The 22,303-nt window shown below is 35.5% G+C and overlaps 1 protein-coding gene across 2 annotated transcripts; it reads left to right on the forward strand.

Annotated features, from left to right (window-relative positions):
* Positions 1 to 379: 379 nt before the first annotated feature.
* On the forward strand, positions 380 to 20,724 carry LIPJ (lipase family member J). 2 transcript variants are annotated; one of them, XM_045854140.1, is made up of 9 exons: positions 380 to 484; positions 1,029 to 1,149; positions 5,559 to 5,757; positions 6,221 to 6,330; positions 7,788 to 7,924; positions 8,302 to 8,448; positions 15,796 to 15,867; positions 18,929 to 19,000; positions 20,491 to 20,724. In XM_045854140.1, the coding sequence occupies exons 1-9, from the start codon at positions 380 to 382 to the stop codon at positions 20,722 to 20,724; spliced, it is 1,197 nt and encodes a 398-aa protein (XP_045710096.1). The 2 variants fall into 2 exon arrangements, with proteins under 2 accessions (XP_045710096.1, XP_045710098.1); XM_045854142.1 differs by lacking the exon at positions 8,302 to 8,448 and having other exon boundaries at positions 476 to 484.
* The last annotated feature ends 1,579 nt before the right edge of the window (positions 20,725 to 22,303 follow it).

Here is a 22,303-nt window from a genome sequence, read left to right on the forward strand (position 1 = left end):
CTCATCTTGCTCAGATTTTCTATATCAACATTGATACATTATTAATTTAATTAACTTTCAATGTATGATAAAGCTCTTGGAGTTGGGCTAAATAATACTATAATGGAGACTTCAAAGAAGGAGTCTCTGCTATGAAACATGGCAGCTGGAAAAGCATGGCAGTTGGAAATATGGGTTTTGAAATGAAGCGGGCCTGAATCTGAACCTCGACTATTATGTATCGTGTATCTTTAGACAAGTTATTTAATTTTTAAGAGCCTCAGTGTTCTTACCTGAAAAAGGTAATGTTTTCTACTTCATGGAATTATTTAAAGAGTCAAAGATATTATTTGCTGCAATTTTAATAGTATTGACATCTGCTTTTATATGTAGATCCCAAATGTGGTACCTCTTCAAAGTGATATCTTTTATATTAAATCTTGGAACTACTCATGGTGCTCTTCAATATCGAAGATCTGTGAACCCTGAAGCAAATATGAATATTGTAAGTTGTTAGAAAATAACTGTTAAGTTGATAAAATAACAGTGAATGTTACCCAATTTTTTAATTTGATAGATCTATAGTCGAATTTTTATTTCTGCACCCACATATTTTTATATAGGTTAACTAATATGAGGTCTGTCCAGAAAAAGTTCAGCCATTGCTAATATAATGAGAAGAGTTAGATATATACATAGTCATGTAAACATTTATTGATAGAAAAATATTTTTAAATTATATAAGGGTAAGTAGGTAAAAATCTAAGTTATTAGTACTTAGAAAAAGAATAATCGGTTAGTTCTGAGGAATCTCCTTGGAGACAGGGGTTTATGTTTTTTATTTATCCAAGAATTCCTATTGTAGAAGGTTGGTGCTTAGTAGGTGTCTACAAATACTTATTACTGAATAAATCAGGAAACTGATAAAAAAAAAGGGCCTGAGGTTAAAAGAACTTATTATTATATTAATAAGTTAGGTTAATTAATTTATATTAATTGTCTTGAAATCTATTCTGAAAGGTTTGCCGTTTTTTTTTTTTTTTGCCTAGAGTCAAATTATTTCTTATTGGGGATATCCAGATGAAGAGTATGATATTGTAACTGAAGATGGTTATATTCTTGGTCTTTATAGAATTCCTTATGGAAAGATAAAAAATGATAACAAAGCAGGTATTATTCAATTCAAGATAAATTGTTGACTCTCTAGGGCCAGAATTTCTTAACTTTTTTTATTCCTTCTCCTCAGTGAGTTTAGGACAAGAAAAGGAACTGAACGGCAAGTGAACAGTTTACTTCCTCATACATCTCTCTACGTGCCCCAAGAAGAGTTTGATTCTCCAGTGGCTTACTGTTCACAGAGTGGTTTTAAAGTACGGTGGAACACAAGTTGTTTCTCCCAAATGTTCTTTTGTTTTTCTTCTTTTTTTAAGATTTTATTTATTTTTAGAGAGGGAAGGGAGGGAGATAGAGAGAGAGAGAGAGAAACATCAATGTGCAGTTGCTGGGGGTTATGGCCTGTACCCTGGCTGGGAATGTACCCAGCTGGGAATCGAACCTGGGACACTTTGGTTCGAGCCCGCATTCAATCCACTGAGCTACGCCAGCCAGGGCCTCCCAGATTTTCTTTGTGGATCACTTTACTCATACATGTTGATTCTCTGGGACTTGTTTAATTAGGGGTTAGAAACACTCTGAACCATAATAACATTATTCTGTAGGAATGAAGAATGGCTGGGAAAATTTTTTCATAATTATGACTCTTTCCTTCTGTAATAGCAGAGATCAGGTGGGTAGCAGCTTCATGGCTCTTTATTGCAGCAATAAGTGTATCACTAGCAGCAGAGTGAGGTGGAAAAAATGCATGCACTAGCATTCATCACTAGAGTTATAATCCTCTATCTACACTTATCAGCAGAATATGTAATGGGTTACTTTGTTTATTCATCTAGTTGCTCAAATAAAAGCCAGTTTTTTCTCTTTAGATTTTTCTCCTAGTAAAGAATTTTTCTCATATCATAAGACACCATCTCAAGTTCTCATTTTGAATATTAAGTATATTTCAGAGAAGACACGTTAATTTAAAACAACCCCAATCAATGTAATTTTGTATTCTAATAAAGGTGACATCTACTAGACAGAAAGTATTAACATAAATTTAACATAATTATAATAATCATTCCTTAAGGTAAGATTTAAGTTTGCAAATCTTGTAATAAAATATTTAAAGATAATTTAAAAATACAGTACATGCCTTAGAATTCTCTATAAGCAGGTCAAGAGACAGGAATTCAAGTGAATATTATTTATGGATGGAATGTTGTCAAGAGAAAGTAATGTGGAAATCAGGGTAGACCATGCAAAGGAACTAAGGAAGGATGTGACTCAGCTACATCTAGCTGCAATATGATCTCAGAGGACCTCAAGGATTTATGAATTGTGCTACAGAGGTGGACCCAGTTGTAGTTAGAGAACTAGTTTTTGTGTCCCCATATCAGTCAGTGCCTAAGGCTACCTATAGAAAAAGATGTAATCTCCTGAGTGAGGCAATTCCCATTTGCTTGGGGACAGGTCTACAGAGAAAGGGGCAATGGTGAGCCCTTCAAAAGCAGTTTATAACAGCTAGGAGAATGGCCTACCTGCTTAGGAAAGGAATCCTAGGTGGGGCACCTAAATAACCTAACAGAACGCATCCCTTGCACTACTCAGATTCACCTGTTTTTCACATTAAACTTATTTCATTCAGGAACAGCTTTTCTAGAATTGCGGTTGGTCATAATTCCTGGGAAAACTTATGAGAACAGGTTAGTGGGGCAAATTCGTACATCTGCTGTTGTAGCTGATTTTAATGCCATAACTGGTACTCATAAATTCCCATTTCCACTACCCATCATAGATTTTCCTCCCTCCCAGTTATTTTTCCTGAAGAGGTAAGCCAGGCCCTCATCGCTATGGAAGGACTACTACATTCATAACAGTTCATAGTTGCTGACTTGAACTTTTACAGCTAAAACAAGGCATGGGAATAACAAAAGATGCCCAAGAGAATCATCTGAATAACAAATATAATTTCTCTGTCTTCAGCAGCCCTACCTCTTTAAGATGATTAAGGCCAATTAGTCCTGCCATTACGGTAATGCTTTCCTTTGTCTCCCAGTCTTCTAGCGGGAGGAGCCCAAAGTGAACAGGCAGTAGTCATAGCTTTAGGTTTCTTAGGATGTTTACTCTGTGCACCGCTATAAGCATTTGCTCTCTGGAAACCAGGACCTCTAGATCAATAGGGCCTAAAATTGTGAAGACAGAAATTGTAAGTCTCTAAAGGAGTTACCAGGAGTGATAATGATCCTTAATGCTGCTCCTTTTTTCCCCCTTGAAACTTATGTATTCTACTAACTAGGGGAATCAGCACTGTATTATGATCGCGTGTTTAGGGTGTATAATAAATCCCGAAAGACAGTATGCATACTTCCAGGATATCATATCCCAGCTGCCATCTCCCCTGAGCCCTCAATTTTTTGTTTCATTGTTTTACAAGGCTGGCTGACTCTTGATTATAGTTGAGTTGGGAGTGAGTTGGGGAAGGGGACAGTGTCCCATGTAGGTAGAGCAGACACGCTGTGAACTCTTGAAGAGCGGTGCTGGCTATGGTCCTGTGTGGAGTGAAAGGCAAATCATAGCAGAAATGTGTATCAGACCTACTGGTAATGAATTGCCCTTTCCATGGAGAAAATGGGACTGAAGTATCTAAATTATCTCCAAGTTTCTTTTTCGTCTCATTGAGGGTAGGTACCACGTAAGATCTCCTTTACTGACAGGTCAGACATACTGCCCCGGCAGTAGCTAGGTCTGCCTTGGCAAGTAGGCCCATAATGATGGGCCAGTGTTTAGCCTACGTCTCCACAATCATGACTTTGCCTTTTTGAGTGTGTTGCATAGCAATGGGGTTGCTAAAAACAGTATCTGGCTGACATAAATTGGTTGAGTCTTCCAAAGCACTTGCTTGGTTAGTGTGCTCTGTGTAGTGTTGGTTGCTCTTCCTGTCCCTTTCCTAACGACTCTCCCCACCCCCGCAACACACAAGTTAAATGTTGTTCTGCAAGGCTGATGGGTGTAGGGTTAGAGGAGAGGTTCTTGCTCCTTCTGAATAACTGCTATTTCCTCTTACAGGTCTGCACCACAATAAAGACTTTTTCCAGTCTTTTCTGTGAGTTTCATGTAGGCTCCATGGGAAAGAGCTTGCAGGAGGGTATAGAATTTCCCAATACCTAATGCACTGAGAAGCTTCATCTGTACCTGATTCACTAATTACTTATTCTACCTGAACTCTTCTGATTGTGTCTCCCTTGTAGGGAGGACTTATGACTCTTCTCACCCTGCAAGCACCTGTTTCTCTTCAGATTTTGGTCCAGATTTGTGCTTTGTGACATCACTTTTTTATGAGTTTTTAGAAGTTATGAATTCGAACCTAGTTTTTTCTAAAAGTGTGAGTGATTCTTCTTCCAGTTATCTGGAAGCATAAATGAAAGCAGAAATTCTCCACTTCTTAGCTTTTAAATTCTGCTGCTGTTCTCACCAGTACATTTTTTAAAAAAACTTGGAGGATAGAACATCCTCCAAAATCTCCCAAGGCATCTTTATCAGTTGGTGGGTATTCTGGTCTTATTTAATAGATTTAGCATAACTACATCTAAACCCTTTTCTCCTTTCCTTCACAATTCGCTGCTGCAATTCTGAAATTTTCTAAGCTTACAAGAACCCTTAACTGACTTTAGGAAACATTGTCAGTTTCACTTCTTTAGATGATAATAAGGTGGATTGTGTGTGAATAACAACTTGTGGGAGGGGGGGAACCAAGTTACTAGTGAACATATCTTACACTATTGAAGAGATGGTATTTCTCAAAAACCTTGGATGTATAAAGTAGGGCTCTGGGAATTCTGTTAGATGAGTAACACACAGTTGTAATGATGGCACCTATATTAAATATGGCTGATGAATGTGATAATAAAATCGTTTCATGAAATGAAAAGTGGGAAAATCATATAAATATTATACACACACACACACACACACACACACACACACACACACAAATTACTATTACATACAGTGGTACCTCCGTACTCGTTAATCCGTTCCGATGAGTGGCAAGCAGTGATGAGTGATGAAGCATTGTCTCTTGCGGGGTGGCGTCATGGCTCATACAAGTTTTAGCAAGTGCAATGAGTGTCAAGCAAGCACCAAGTGCTGAAATATTTTTTCTCATCAAAATGGGACAAGTACCAGGTTTGACGAGTTCTGAAGCTGAGTACTGAGGTACCACTGTATTTGACTATTCTATATCCTTAAAGTTTATATGTTTAAGTGGGACATGACCTAGTTGCTCACTTGGTTATCTGAAAGAAATTCAGCACTGAACTTTGTTAAATGATTCTGACATAGAAAGGGATTAAACATTATTAACAGCCTATTTATATCACTTTTGAAAAATGTTTAAACTATAATGTATTAAAAGATTGAATTTCAGATGAGATATTCATGTAGACATTACAAAATTTTTTTTTAAATTTTATTTATTCTAGCTCAGAAGCTTGTTGTATACTTGCAACATGGTTTGCTTACATCTGCCAGCAGCTGGATTTCCAACCTTCCCAACAACAGCCTGGGCTTCATTCTGGCAGACGCTGGTTATGATGTTTGGATGGGGAACAGCAGGGGGACCACCTGGTCCAGAAAACACTTGTACCTAAAGACAAATTCCAAAGAATTCTGGGCTTTCAGGTACAAATAAAATCAAGAAATGTTTCATTTTACTTTATAAGTGTATTAAACATTTTTTTCCTTTTAAATGAAATTTAAAAAGTCTCCTTTCTCAACTGAGGGCTTTTAATTGACCTTATAATCAAGAGTGCTTGATTTTAAATTTGTTTCTCATTTTTCAGCGGTAAGCTTTATTGACTACCGATTTCCTTGAACTACTCTTTCACCCTGTAACCTACATTTTAGTCTAATCCACTATCCTTGGAACATTCAAATACCCTCTTTGTCAGATTACTTTGGGGCAATTTCATTTCCTGGACTTAGTGCTCTCACAGAAGTCTTTATTCAGTAGATGCATTATACCATGTAACTTCTTGATCATACCCAACAAGAGCTGAAATCCTCTTTACTCATCTACCTATTTATTACATTCAAATGTTAATATAACATTGCTCCAAGTTGCATTTTTCTTTTTCTTTTGTAGTTTTGATGAAATGGCTAAGTATGACCTTCCAGCCTCCATCGATTTCATTGTGAAGCAAACTGGACAAAAGGAAATATTTTATGTAGGCCACTCACAGGGTACAACTATTGGTATGGCCAGAAAGATTGGTGCCAGTATTCCTTAGTTACATCTTAAAAATTTGTACATATGCTTCTTAAGGATGTAGATAAGCTTCCAGACCTGTAAGTGAGACAAGGCAGAATTGAGGCAAGCATTGCACAGCAATGCCCTAGGAGTTTGTGTCCTGCTTCGATTCCACATAGTCTTCTCTGGTCACAAAGAATTGATTGTACAAACAAGGTTGTTTGTTGCTTTGTTTCCAGTTGTATAAAAATTGGATATCCATCTTCGGTCAAAGTGAGATCATAACTATCACCTGTTTCACAAACAGAAATTTCATAATTTTTTAAAACTATAGCCTAAGGCTTTATGGGTAAGAGACTTGAAAAGGTTGTTTATATTTTGGCATTTAGAACAGATTGAATTTAAGAAATACTGTATACAAAGATGAGGAAAACCTCCCTCTACTTAAACACATCTAGAAAAGAACTCTCATCTCCTTACAACACTAGTGCTTCTGTCTAATGTGTAACAACTTACCTTTAAGAAAGTGTTTCCTAACATAATTTCTTACATGGTATTATAAACCTGCTTATTTAAAGTTACTCTTTCTACTTTGGAATTAGAAAACTTTATAATAGAAGCTAATATTAAATGAGTTTTTTTGGCTGAAGAGTATCACTTTCTTATGGAGATTATCTTCCTACTAGAAAAAGTATCTTGAATAATAATCTATTCCTAATTTTCACAGATATTCTCTCTGACATTTATTAACCATGTGTGTGACTTTTAGTCCAGATTTTCATCAGCTCTTCAGTTCTGTGAAACTAAGAATCTTAGAAAATTATTAAATTTAAAAAAGTGTGATAGGTCACCCAGAGCTTCTTGACTCATAATATAATACATAATTTTTTGGTTATTTGACTTCTTAGAACCCAGGGAGAAAAAAACAATACAAGTAGATATCTGCAAGTTGATCACTTGCAAGGGAACAACCTCTATTTGCTATAATAATGACTTAAAATTATCAGCACAATATAAAGTGGTGTTTAGTATTTTCTGTACTAGAAGGCAAGGGAGTTTTAAAATATATTAACAGTAAACATTAAAACAATTTGACATTTATTGAATTTTTCACCTAAAGTGTAAGATTCATTTACCTGAAAAATTCACTAACCACATTTTTGCCATTGTCATTTATACAAATATTCAATATTTTCTGTTTTTTAAATTATGATGTTACAAGACTGATTTATCAATGAACTCTCATCATTTATGGTCTTTACATATTTTTAATCCTAATAATTAGCATTATGTTGTGACCAATATGTATCTCTCATACTGGATTATCAGGAAATATTTGATAAGTAAATTAAAAAATTAATAAATTAATTGTTTAGAACCTACTGAACTTTTATTCACCACAGTGTCTTTTCTTGCATGCTAGTAATTACTTAGGAATAGTTCATTTATATCTTTTTTTCAGGTTTCATAACATTTTCCACAATACCAAAGATAGCTGAAAGAATCAAAATATTTTTTGCCCTAGCACCAGTTTTTTCCATTAAATACATAAAAAGCCCTATAATTAAAATGGCATACAAGTGGAAGTCAGTGATCAAGGTATGTTACTTATTTCCTTTATGTTGTTGCTCACCCCAAAAGACAATGATTCTTACTTTCAAAACATAAAGTCTTAATTAACTATGCTTGCACAGAGCCACATGCATGAACTGATTTTTTTGTTTGTTTCATTCACACTGGATTCTTGCCTTTGTTTTTAGAAAAGAATCTGTGGTACTCTAGAACATCTTAGTGTGAATGAAAATCTAGCAGTCAAATCATATCTAAATTCTGCTTCTCAGTTTTGTCCTTAATTTAAATGCTTTAACCTACTGTGAGATGCTGCATTAAGTTATAAACACAGTGAACTCACCAAATCATTTCTTGATACATTATTTTCCTCTTCTAAATATGAATAAAATAAATTTATTTTACAGGTATTTTGGGGCAACAAAGACTTCTTACCTCATACCTCATTTAAAAGAATTATTGGTTCAAAGCTATGTCCACTAAAGATTTTTGGTAAGATTTGCCATGATATCTTGTTCATGATGTATGGACATGACCTGAAGAACTTAAATATGGTAAGAACAAGTTGTATGTATTTAAAACATATTTTGTCAATTTTTAGAAGGCAGCTCTTAGTAGAGTTTATTTTAAGCTTTGTGTGTCATTTTATGATTTATCCATATGTTCTAGTAGTTAGATTCCTTGCTCTTCTGATTCTGGGTTCATGCCAATATTGTGACACTAAGTTGATTTGCATATTGGGATTGTTTTGCTTCCATATTTGTAAAGAACAGAAAGCAGCTGTCGTGTTGGGCATCTTCATTAACCTTTGCTATTAAGTATTAGTTTCCTATGGTTTATTGAATTTAGGTTGCCTTCTATTTACTTGTTTCCCATTTCTCCTCCTCTTATATCCTGGTTCCAAACATGGTATCTTCCTTGTTGATCCTTTTGTAATTAGAAGTGGTACCTGTCAGTTACTTACATGCTTCTGGCATTCATCAAAATTCTAGAGTGGGAAACTGTTTGGTATTCAAGCTACTATTACCAAGTCCACTTGGATTGATTGTTTGTAGATTCTCTTAAAGATATAGGTATTCATTCTAAAATTTGTCATTAAATAAAAAATCCAGACTTCCGGCAAGATGGAGGCATAGGTGGACGCACTGTACCTCCATGCACAACCAAGATTAGAACAACAACAATTTAGAGGTAGAATAACACCCAGAACTGATAGAGAATTTATCTGAATGGAAGTCAGACAGCCAAGAAGTTGAAATATACCCATTCATCCAGACTGGTAGGAGGGGCGGAGAGGAGCAGCCAGGCGCGGGGTCTCGGCGAGGGGAGAACAGGGAGAACTGAGCACATAAGGCAACTGGGAACGCGTAAGGCATCTGGGGCACACAAGATTGCAGTGGGTGGACCCTGAGTACGCAAGTGGCAGCTGGCGGACCCAGTGAGGTGGGGACTGTGGACCAGGGCAGAGCGCACAACTCAGGGTCCCAGAGAAGGGACTGAGGTCCCAGGAGAATGGAGCTACCGCCATTGTTCCCTCCAGCCCCCGCCCCCACATACAACGTCATAATCTAGCGACTGGGGTGCCCAGCCCTGCTGAACACCTAAGGCTCCACCCCTCACTGTAACAGGAGCAACCAGACCAAAAGAGAAAGAGAGAGAGAGAGAGAGAGACACGTCTCAAACAGAAAAACAGATCAATGCCCCAGGACTCATCCTTTTGAGCGACCAAGAGATAGCCAATCTATCAGATGCACAGTTCAAAATACTGGTGATTAGGAAGCCCACAGAATTGGTTGATTTTGGGTGCAAATTAGATGAAAAAATGCAGGTTACCATAAAAGAGATGAAGGAAAATGCACGGAGAACCAATAGTGATGGGAAGGAAACTGGGACTCAAAACAATAGAGTGGACCAGAAGGAATAAAAAAACAACCAAACAGGAAAGAATGAAGAAATAAGAATTCAAAAAAAAATGAGGAGAAGCTTGGGAACCTCCAGGACATCTTTAAACATTCCAACATCCGAATTATAGGGGTACTAGAAAGGGAAGAGGAAAAGCAACAGATTGAGCATGTATTTGAACAAATAATAAAGGAGAACTTCCCCATTCTGGCAAAGGAAATAGACTTCCAGGAACTCCAGAAAGCTCAGAGAGCCCCAAAGAAGTTGGACCCAAGAAGAAACACACCAAGGCACATCATAATTACATTAGCCAAGGTAAAAATGAAGGAGAGAATCCTAGAAGCAGCAAGAGATAAGGGGACAGTAACCTACAAAGGAGTTCCCATCAGACTGTCAGCCGATTTCTCAAAAGAGACCTTACAGGCAAGAAGGGGCTGGAAAGAAATATTCCAAGTCATGAAAGACAAGGACCTATATCCCAGATTACTCTATCCAGCAAAGCTTTCATTTAGAATGGAAAGGCAGATAAAGTGCTTCTCAGATAAGGTCAAGTTAAGGGAGTTCATCATCACAAAGCCCTTATTTTATGAAATGTTAAAGGGACTTATCTAAGAAAAGAAGATAAAGAAAAAACATATATAGTAAAAGGACAGCAAACTCACAATTATTAACAACTACACCTAAAGCAAACCCAAAAGAAACTAAGCAAACAACTAGAACAGGAACAGAACCACAGAAATGGAGATCACATGGAGGGTTAGCAACAGGGGAGTGGGAGGAGGAGAGAGGGGGGAAAAGGTACAGAGAATAAGTAGCATAGATTGTAGGTTGAAAATAGATAGGGGGAGGGTAAGAATAGTATGGGAAATGTAGAAGCTAAAGAACTTATAAGTATGACAGATGGACATGACTAAAGGGGGGGAAATGGGTGGGAGAGGGTGTACAGGGTGGAGGGGAGTGAAGGGGGAAAATGGGACAACTGTAATAGCATAATCAATAAAATATATTTTAAAAAATGATGGTATCAAACTAAAAAAAAATCCAGAGTTGGCAGAAGCAATTGTGGCATTTGGACTAGTGATTTGTCCATGTACCTGGACCTTTTAAGCACTTTTCAGTGAAAACCAATTTGTTCATTCAATGAGAGAGTTCAATGTGAGTGGGGAGGGAGAGAGATAGAGAGATAGATAGAGATAGAGATAGATAGAGATAGAGAGAGATTTTCTCTTAATTTCCAAATACATTTTCATATCACAAAAAAAGCTGGTTTTATTCAACCTCAAGGTCTTATTCCAGGCCAAGAGAACTATGTATACAATAGCATAAATATGAAAGAAATACTTCATAATAGAAGAAATGAACTCATTTCTCTCCGTTTTGCACATAAAGGTGTGAGTAGTGTAACTAAGGCATAGGAGTTTTTAAAAAGACTGTTTTCATATCCTCCCTTTTGCATATTATTGTGTCCATGTAGTATTACATACCCACTGTGGACTGACTGAAAGAATGCCATCTTTCAGTCATGAGAATAATATAATCATAGATTTAATCTGAAGTTTTGCTTGCCTCATTTTTTCATTCTGTGTTTTGGGTAGTATATTTAGCATTGCTATATTTTCTGTAATTATACTGTGGTTTCTTGGAAAACTTTTTTTTTTGTGAACTATAAAGGAAGCTTCTGCTTTGGTTTCTTAGCCTTCAACTTTGTGGGTCTCCCTTCTGGGACGAAAGTCGACAGTACATAGGTTGTAACATAGTTTGTGTCCTGAGTTATCCAGCGTTGGGAATGTTTAAAGCAGAACAATTTCACACAGACTGTATATGGGAACAGAAAGAGTGATAGTGTAGTTCAGTTAGATTCAGTCTTCTTGAGCCTACCAAGATCTATGGGGGAAGATAGGGTCTGACATGGAATGTCTTTCCTGTAGTCAGTATGAATAACTGACAGAGAATCCAGCAGTGTGTAACAATGTTGCGCGTGGGTCACCGGCCAGCAGTGACCACGGAACGCTGTGGATGGCTCGACGATAAACACGCGAGAAAAAACATGCACAGAGACAAACTAGTTTCTGTGGAGAAGTAGGGACGAAATGGCCACCCCTTCTAGTGAGGAGCGCGCTGATTTACCGTCCATACCTGCTTTTATTAGGCTCATTTTGCATAATAATTCAGGTAAAGTACAGTACTCATTAGAGGGAAGTAAGGAACTATAGAAAACAAAGAACTCTGCCCGTCTATTGAGTTGGGGGTCAAAGAGCTGTAAGACTGAGGAACAAACTAACTTCCTCCTAAGACCCTTCTCATTCAACTGAGAGCATTCTAAACAAAGAAGGTTTCACAGTAATTTACATGTTCTTTCTTAGGCCTGATCACCCTGGGAAATCCGCACTTCTCAGTACGGAGCTGCACCACCCTGTCATTGTTTCAGGCTTAGGTGGAGCAAGGGAACTAGGTAACCAAGAGATAAGGAGATTTTCTTCCAGACGCTGAGAACTCAGACTTTGTCAAAGCCGAGGAGCGAGGGTCCATCACCCCCCTTTTGCTGCAGCCCCCCCAAGTCCTTCTTTTGGGGGGCCTCCCAAAGTGATCGTGCCTGGCTTAGGTCGTTCCCCCGTGGGGGAATCTTACCCGTCTTTGGCTAACCGACCAAGCTTTTGGGGGGTTCAGTTATGAATAAAGCAGCAGAAGCAGCATTCCTGCCAGGAAGATAAGCTTTTGTCTCCTTGCTGGCTCACGGTTCCAAGGGCGTTCCCTTAGCCTTAGCTAGGCGGGGGTTTCAGCCTCTGATACCAGTCAGGGCGGTTCCCAACATAACAAGGCAATGAATGGAATCAGGCCAATGTCACTCGGGAATAGAAAACAAAATAAGAAAACTGAAGCAAGCTGTCATGCAAGGAAGAACAAGTGGCAAAAGCTCTCACCAAAGTAACCAGGAAAATGTATCTCCAAACAATTCAGAATTTTGACTTTGTTCAAGTCCATGATTCTTCAGTGATGGCTTACAAAAGTAAATTCTAACACTTATAAACAGCCCGAGATATCTGAGTACAGTAATTTATGGCTTGTGGCTATGATTTGAGTCCCTTTAAAGAATAGATTTATTCTGACCTATCTATTAAAGTTAATGTAGAGACTTTGTAAACATTTCAGATTACTCATGGATACAGGTTAATGAACATTTATAAAAGCTACTTATAATCTTCTTTTCCCAGGACAGTGAATGAGACAAGGTGTTTTTGGTTGAGTAAATCTTCAGCCCACACCAGGGTAAATAATGGTGACCATGAATGTTAGTATATCCAGAGTATGCCATCCAAGACAAACATTATATTGGAGCTTATTTCAGGCATAAGAAAAAATATGATTACAGGATACAACAAACACCTAAGAGTAAAGTAGAGAATGATTATGTTAAAAAGCTTTACACAGGTCATTTTAAACAGTTTTATCAGAACTTTACTCTTGCCAGTTCCAACTCCCTTGAGTTGCAATGAAAACAAATTTTAAGCGCCCCAGAAAGCCAAATGGCAAAAATTTTTAAAGAGGTGACATAACAAAAATACATACAGAATTTTACTTCTGGCTATGAGTGAATAGCTGAGTCTAGAATTATCCTCTGAGCATAAATAACTAGATAATTTGGAACAAATTTAGAAGAAAATATAGACCAAAATATCTCAAGTATGCAAGTCTGGGTCAACATTCAAAAATTAATGTGTCCATCACATCAATGGGTTTAAAGGGGAAAAAAATCACATGATTATATAAATAGAGGTAGAAAAAGCATTTGACAAAATACAACACTTATTCATGTTAAAAAAAAATAAGAAAACCCCTCAGTAAACTAGGAATAGAGGGACACTGCCTCAACTTGATAAAGACCTACAAAAAAACTACAACTTACATTATACTTAGTGGTGAAAAACTTGAAGCTTTTCCACTAAGAACAGGTACACAGCAAGGATTTCTCCTCACGATTTCTCTTCAGCATCATACAGGACATCCTTGCTAATGTGGTAAGGCAAGCAAGGAAATAAAAAGGTCTACAGATTGGGAAGGAAAATATAAAATTGTCTTTGTTTTCAGATAATAGGACATCTGTGTAGAATAGCTGAAGAGCTGACTAAAAAGCTCCTGGGAACTAATGAGCAATTATGGAAAAGGTTGCAGGATATAAGATTAATACTCAAGAGTCAGGATGCTTTCTCTACAGTTTAGTCGTAATTCCAGATTGGCTGTGGGAGGAAGCTAGTGCAGCTTCCACTTACCGCTCCACCCTTGTAGGTCTCTCTTTTTAAAAATATGTTCTTCCTTTCTTTCTTTATCTATCCTTTCTTGCTTTCTTTTGAATTAAAAATTATCATTCATTTTTTCTTTCTGCATTTTAAGTTAGATATTGTATTATTTTCAATAAAATAAATAAAATAAAGAAATAAAATATGCATAATTTTAAAGTATAAAGTTAATCAATATTTTTATGCTTCTCTTAGACAGTTTGAGTATCTTGGGCCACTTTAGCTCCTATATATCTTCTTTCTGATTTTTGTTGTTTAACTTTAATTTTATCCTATTTTTAAACATCACCACTTATTATTATTTATTGGATGTTCTCTTACTCCCAGATATTTACTGCTTTGTTTTCATTCCTTCCTCCTGAAGTTCATCCTTGAGAATTTTCATTAATGAGGGTCTGTTATGGCTAATTCAGTCATATTTTGCTTATCTAGAAATAATAGATTTCATAGGGAATAGCTAGAAAGTATTATATACTAATTCATTAAATGTTAAATTATAATGCTGTTTAAAATAAGCTGAATCTAAACTAATTATTACTTTAGAAGCAATGAGTATGAAAGAATAGCTATTACAATTTTAATTCAAAATCAGATACAAATCAAAACTATCAGTCAATAGTTTGTTCTAATTCAGAGTATCCAAACATGCCACAGATGTAATTTCAGCTTTATTCATATAGCATGAAAACATGTTTATAAAGATTTTCTGTTGCTGTTAACTGTTAATATGTTTATCAATAAATGACAAATATTAGCAACCAAGATCAAATCTGATTTTATTAAATTTGACCTTTATATTTTACCTCTGGCTTTCAAATGAGCAAACCACATCAGGTATGAAATTTAGCTAAGGTAGAACAGTATGAAAGAAAAGCATCAACTCTGAGGTAGACAGACTTGGATTCTAAAAGTTTAAGACTTTTGTTATACCATTTTTACCAACTGCTTATTAACTCCTCCTTTACACTAATTATTACATATTTTATTTTCCCAAATTAAATAAATAATTTTAGGGTCAATATTAGGACTTTTATTTCTTATATACCAAACACAGAGCTATACATGTTTTAAATACAGTATTTTTAAAAATATCTTATTCACTGATTGATGTTCCCAAAGACTGTAGGCAAACCCAGATTACAGATTGACATGAGGCCACTATATTTTTTAATTAGCTTCACTTTCAGTTGTGTAAAACATTAGGCCCCCAGTTTATCATGGAAAAGGTTTCTTTAAAAATCTCTAACTGCCTTGGGAGGCCCTCAGCTAATTTATATTTTCCTCAACTAGCTAAGACCTCAGAATGAAACTTCAAATTCTCTAAAATAACATTAAGGAAAAAAGTGGCTGTAGTACTTTGCTATTCTCCTTGGGTTCTTAGTTATTTTTTTTTTAATTTGTACTGGTAATTTCTTTCTATTTTTTCTGCTCTTTAGTGTTTTCACTAAAAGGTGTGTTTGTGTGTGTTCCATCACTTTTGATTGTTTTCAATGTTGGGTAATAGACCACATAACTTAGAAAATAATAGTTTCTATCTTAATGCAGAAATTCTAAAATTAATAAGTATACTTATATATTTATTTTAAATATAGTTTTATAGGTATTATTTATTAACTTTTTCTGAAATTATTTAGTTCAATAAATATCAAAGATTACACTTCCTGTGGTTGGACTAAGAATAAAAATAATTTTTTCTTCCCTCAGAGTCGTATGGATATTTATATGTCACAAAACCCAGCAGGAACCTCTGTTCAAAATGTACTCCACTGGACTCAGGTATAACTTTTAAAGTACATTTCAGTGCAAGTTTATTTATATTATCCATGGGTTATCATATCATTCTAGGATTCATGCCACTGCTGTAAAATGACAAATTTGGAATGATAGAAATAATTATTACATATTTGTAAAAAAATATAGTTTATAATATATTAATATAATTTATTAGACCCAATAATGCTAAGAAATAATAAGAACAAAATAATTATTTTCAGTTTCACAGCTGAGAAAATGTTAATTCAGAACAGTAGAATAGGGACCATCTAAGTCATGTCCATTTTTTGACTTGAAGATTCAAAGCCATTCCTTTAAGAAATCAAGCAAACAAATAAAATTAAGACTAGTTTTTCACAAGATTACATTTTCTTCTCCATTAAATTGTGAACTCCAGGGGGACCATTAGCAAGTTTTGTTCATTTTTTAATATTTTCAAGGCCAAGAGTTCTTGGAAAAGAGTAGATACTCAAAAATCTCTGTTAAATAAATACTGATGAAGAAAAAAATTCAGTGTGAATATCATATTAATGCTGAAAATCAAGATAATATCACAGAAAGAACACTATTCTCGAGATCACAATAGCAACCACTGAATCTTTTCTCTGAACCTTACTGTTAATGGTATTGAGTTAATCTCCTTCAATCTTGTGAATTTAAAAAGTAGAACTAATAATAATTTTCTGACCTAACAATTATGAGATTAAATAGTAAGATAATTATGAGTGTTCTTTAAATTTAATAAACACTAGGTAAATTTAAAGTGTCATTGAGATTTTGGTTAAGGACTTCTCATTTAAAAATGTTTAAATCTATTAAGTGATTGTTTAAGAATAAATTATTAAAATTATTTTTATTACTTATCCTTAAGTTTAGTTTATACTTAGTTATAGCTAGACCAGGAAAATCTGAGCAGCCTTTGCATTTATTCATTCAATGAAACTATATTTATTGAGTACTTACTTTGCATCCTATACTGCTCTACGCTCAAGGTATAAATCAGTGAACAAAAATATATTCATGTCTTCCTTAAGCTTAAATCCTAGTAGTAGATATACAGACAGTAAACAATAAAAATAACAAATAACTAAATTATTAAAATGTTAAAAGGGACTAAAAGCTATGGAAAAATGTGAGGAAACTAGGGGGGAAAAATTAGGCATGCTAGGTAGTAGGTTGTACTTTTCAGTAGAAATGTTAGGCCAAGCCACGATGAAATGGTGACATTGGAGAAAAGACTTGAAGAAGATGAGAAAGTTAGCAATGTGAAAATCTGGGTAAGAGCATTCTAGATAAAGGAAATAGCTAATGCCAAGCCCTGAGTCAGGAGCCTTTCTGAAAGGCACAGATAAAAGGTCTGTACGACTAATGTGAGCAATTTAAGAGAGTGAGTCACAGGAAAAGGCAGAAACGCAATGGGGCAACAGAAAGGAACTCATATGCCATTGCAGGGACTTTGGCATTCAGTATGATGTGGGTAACCACTACAGGTTTTTGAGCAGGAAGGTGACATGACAGGATTTACATTTTTAAAAGAACATTTTAGCTGCTACTTGAGTAGACTGTAGTGGGGCAAGGGTAAGGGCAGTGATCAATTTTTGAGATTATTGTAGAAACCCAAACAGTAATTAATAAAGGCTTGCACTGATGTGTTCCTAGTAGAGTTGGTGAAAATGGTTAGATTCTGAATATGTGTATACTGTAAACAAAATTTACAAAATTTAATGATGGATTATATAAGATGTGAGAAGAAAGAATCTTGGATAACTCCACAGTTTTTTACCACAGTTTTTTAAGCAATGAAAAGATAAAATTGCCATTAAAGGAGAAAGAGAGGTCTGATGGTAGAGTGGGCTTGGCAGGGAGCTAAGATGTTCTCTCCTGGGGTTGTTAAGTATTAGACATCCGAGTGATGAATTTGAATAATTTGAATAGGCAGTTTTTTATGAGTCCATAATTTACAAGAAACTTATAAAAGTAGATAAACATTTGGAATATGAATGACATTTAAAACCAAGAAACTGGATGAGAACACAAATAGAATGAACACAGAGAAAAGAAGCAAGGATTGACTGCTAACATATGAAAAGATTATGAGGTCAGAAAGAAAAGTATAACATAGAAAACTAAAAAGAAACATTGAATGAAAATGAAGACCAAGAAATAACGCTGTTCTAGAAGGTAACTAAAGGAAAGAGCTCAAGGATGAGTGAATGAACACTTGTGTCAAGTACTGCTCATACATGAGAAACTATCTCAGAATTGACCAAAGTTTTAAAAATATCTAGGTCATAATTAACCTTGGCCAGTTTGGGTAGAAACAAAGAGCTACAAAAAAAGTGTTCTCAGGGAAAATCAGATGTTCAACAGAGCAAGAAGATACAGAGGCCTATTAGATAAGAGTTTTAAGATCTAGACTGATGAAGGAATTCCAGATGACACTGAGAGTTTTTATAGTTGGGGACAATTGGAAAGAGATAAAATGGGTGTGGGGGGCATGGTGGTTTGGAGACCTACAAGGTTTATAGTATTAGAGAAGATGGGAACCTGAGACTCCACATTTTCTTGTAATGAAAACATAATCAAGGAAGAAAGTGGACATAACCATATTGGGCCAAATAAGCTTGGAGCACATAGTGGTAGTGAGAATGTGAGTGTTAAGGCTGAAGCAAGCATATTTAGTGAAGTATCATGTTAATCTTAGATCACTTAGTGTTAGACACCTCACTTTTGACATCTGTGAATGAAGCTAATGATTTCTGGTGAAGCCTAATGTTACCCTAAACACACAGGCCGCCTCTTTAATAAGATAAAAGGCCTTGGAGTGATGTGCATTTAAATGAAGAAGAAAGATTCATATTCTGTAGAGTCCCCTGGCCCCCAACTCACACCTCCTCCACCCATAATCCTATGCAAAAGAAGGGAGGAGCAATGAAGGTCACCTGCACATACACCAACAAACCCAGTAAAAAAAGGCCATATGTACAATGCATTCCTAATTTGTCTCTACTGCCACTGTGATGAAAAAAATGAATATAGTCTTGCTTTTTTATTTTTCTTTCAGCTTTTCAATTCTAGTTACTTGAAAGCTTTTGACTGGGGCAGTCCTGTTCTGAACTTGGTTCATTTTAATCAGGTACATAATTATATGTAAACTAAAAACTCTGTCCGTGATCAATTCAGAATATCTTGCTATAGATAAAGGCTTATCTATTAAGCCCAAGAGTACAACAACACAGTAAGAAGGGGCAGTAGATAAAGATAATTTTGCTTTTGATTCATATTGTCACATCCAGTCAAAGTGACTTTTCCATGTTTTCCTTTTTTACATATTATTTTATTTTTTAATTGAAAAAAAATTTTATTGTCATCCAATTATAGTTGTCCCCATTCTCCCCCTCATTCTCTCCTCTGCCCTACCTGCTCCCACCTCCCACATTCAATCTCCTCCCCCCCACCATTGCCTATGTCCATTGGGTCCTTTTTACATGTTCCTTGACTTGCCCTTCTACTTCTTTTCCATTATCCCCTTGTTCCCTCTCTTCTGATCACTGTAAGTTTGTTCTTTATTTCAATGTCTCTGGTGGTATTTTGCTTGTGTGTTTGTTTTGTTGATTAGGTTCCACTTATAGGTCAGATCATATGGTATTTGTCTTTCACCACTTGGCTTATTTCACTTAGCATAATGCTCTCCAGTTCCATCCATGCTGTCATGAAGAATAGGAGTTACTTCTTTCTTTCTGCTGCATAATATTCCATTGTGTAAATGTACCACAGTTTCTTGATCCACTTATTTACTGATGGGCACTGAGGCTGTTTCCAGCACTTGGCTATTGTAAATAACACTGCTATGCTTTTCCATGTTTTGTACATATTTTAACAAATATCTTGTAGAAGCCTAGAGAAGTTGACAGGCAGTAGAATAATTGACCATCCTGCAAGAGAAAAAAATATTATGTTTGTAATAGACATAGCTCTATGTTTGATTAAATAAGAAAGAAAAGTGTAATATAGTTCTTGACCCTAAAACTAGTCTATTGAGGAAGCTAAGATAAATGCATATAATAATTTGGAAAATGTAGAAGTGAAAGCAAAGTTGGTAAAAAAAAAAGTAGTATGAGTATAATAACAGAAGTTCTGCACTATTAAAGCCCAACTTTTTGTTTCAAAATGTATGGTTTTCCACTCTACTTTTATTCATTAGCTAAACTCCATGCTGGATGTAGTTTGCTTATGTAAAGTTTGAAATAACGTAAACATTAAATTCAATAAAACCAGATTTGACCTTGGCTACCAGTATTTATTATTTAGTGATAAACATATTGATAGCCACAGAAAATTTTGATTAACACACTTTCATGTTGTGTAAGTAAAACTGAATTTACTTCTGTGGGATGTTTGGATACTCTGAATTAGAACCAACTATCTAGTTTTGATTTGTATCTGATTTATTTCTAAGTAAAAATTATAATAGCTATTCTTTCATATTCACTGCTTCCATAGTAGTTATTTAATTTCAGGTTATTTTAAAACAGTTTTTTAACTTAACATTTAAAGAATCAGTAAATAACACTTTCTAAGTGTTATTCCTTGTGAAAACACTTATATTTACTCATTTATATTTAGACAGCTGCTCCACTATACAATGTGACAAACATGAATGTGTCAACTGCAACTTGGAATGGTGAGAGTGACTTACTGGCTGATCCTGAAGATGTTAACATTTTACTTTCTGAAATCAGAAACCATATTTACCATAAAACTATTTCTTATTACAATCATATAGACTTTTTGTTTGGATTAGATGCATATCATCAAGTTTATCGTGAAATCATTGATATTATCCAAGGCAATCTATAAAGACCATGACACTTGTTTTAAAGGATCTATATAATTTTTAATAAAAGCCGGTTATTTTTCCTTACTATGTATGTATTTCCAGTTATTTAAATAAAATCTGAAATTTTTCCCTATAGTTTTTTCATTGCACTTAGGCCTTCCATTCATCAAATCAGTGGCATTTGTTACATCAGGGGAAATAACAGATAATAACTTAACCCAAAGAAATCTGTTGTGTTTCTAAATAGAATGTAAATAAGTAAAAAGAAAAGCAATAACCTTGAATATTTTTTACTGCAAGAGATAGTTTTTTCAGAAAGATGTGTTTTCTTTAAAGATTTTATTTATTTATTTTTAGAGAGAGTGGAAGGGAGAAAGAGGTAGAGAAACACATCAATGTGTGACAGAAACATCGATGGGTTGCCTCTTGGCCCACAACCCAGGCAGGTGCTCTGACTGGGAATCAAACCAGCAACCCTTTGGTTCATGCGCCAGTGCTCAATCCACTGAACCACACTAGCCAGGGTAAAGATGTGTTTTTATAGAGAGATATGAGCATATGTGATATTATAAAAATACATTTAGGAAGAATACTTGCTGATATGAAAGCTAATTTTTCTCTATTCTGAATGAAGAGTAAAACTCTTTCTGAGCCAGATGCAGGAGTTTGGGGAGGGGGAGAGAGTAAAGAGAGCCTTGATGCCAGTATAATATTGTTACCGACTACCACATTTTAGGCTAAATTTTAGAGGTAGAGAAATGGTAGGAGCCATAGAGGGGGTGTGCCTCACTCCTTGGGTGTATAACCTGAGGAGACTGAATTTGCCTGTCCAGCTTAGTGTGTGTTAAAAGTAGTGGGAGGCATGTATTTCAATGTAAATAGATCTGAGGGTGGCTTCACAAAATATGGCCAGCAGCTTAGTGCATGAAAGATGCAAGAGCCTCTTACAGACCAGAAAAGCACAGACATGTTCAACAAGGTACAGCCAATGGGAAGATATGGGATGAAGGAATACTGTCAGTAATTCCAACATATATTAAAGGAGCCACAGGCTGTGGTAAGACAATGGGTATCTCCAGCAGGTACAGAGCACACTGCAGATTTATGCTTCAGGGGACACCAAACTTTTCTTCCTTCCAATTCCTAACTAATGTATAATTTCACAGGCCTTTGGTAATCCCTGGGGAGAGCAATATGGAAAAGGGGAATTCTAGAACTGAGTGTGAATTTACCACATAAAGACTGAGATAAGCAATTTACTATTTACTAGGTGGGAAAATTGAATTTTCTACCTTTGACAAAATGGAGATTGAAAGCCAAGTCAAGTTCAATTGGAAGCTGCAAATTTTGTATTTAACACATGGGTATGGACTTTAAAAATTGTTATACCCAAATAAATGGCATGTGGATAGATACTGAGAAAAAAATAAAATACATGCATATATTATTATTAATATAGCCAAAAGAAGGCAAACAATAACTTTAAAGATAATAATGAAGGCTAAATATAAGATTTTTTTTGGTAACCCTAACAAAGGGTTAAAATAGTAGAGCACTGAGAGTAAATGTATATCTAGTGATCTCTTCAAGGATGTTAAT

Source organism: Phyllostomus hastatus, unplaced genomic scaffold (assembly GCF_019186645.2).
Source record: "Phyllostomus hastatus isolate PE091 unplaced genomic scaffold, TTU_PhHast_1.1 phas_scaffold_1066, whole genome shotgun sequence".
Classification (NCBI taxonomy): Eukaryota; Metazoa; Chordata; class Mammalia; order Chiroptera; family Phyllostomidae; genus Phyllostomus; species Phyllostomus hastatus.

Coding starts and splice junctions, on each gene's coding strand:
- LIPJ (XM_045854140.1), top strand. CDS start 380: ATGTGGTACCTCTTCAAAGTGATATCTTTTATATTAAATCTTGGAACT. Junction 485..1,028: donor CTGAAGCAAATATGAATATT/GTAAGTTGTTAG, acceptor TTTTTTGCCTAG/AGTCAAATTATTTCTTATTG. Junction 15,868..18,928: donor ATGTACTCCACTGGACTCAG/GTATAACTTTTA, acceptor TTTTTCTTTCAG/CTTTTCAATTCTAGTTACTT.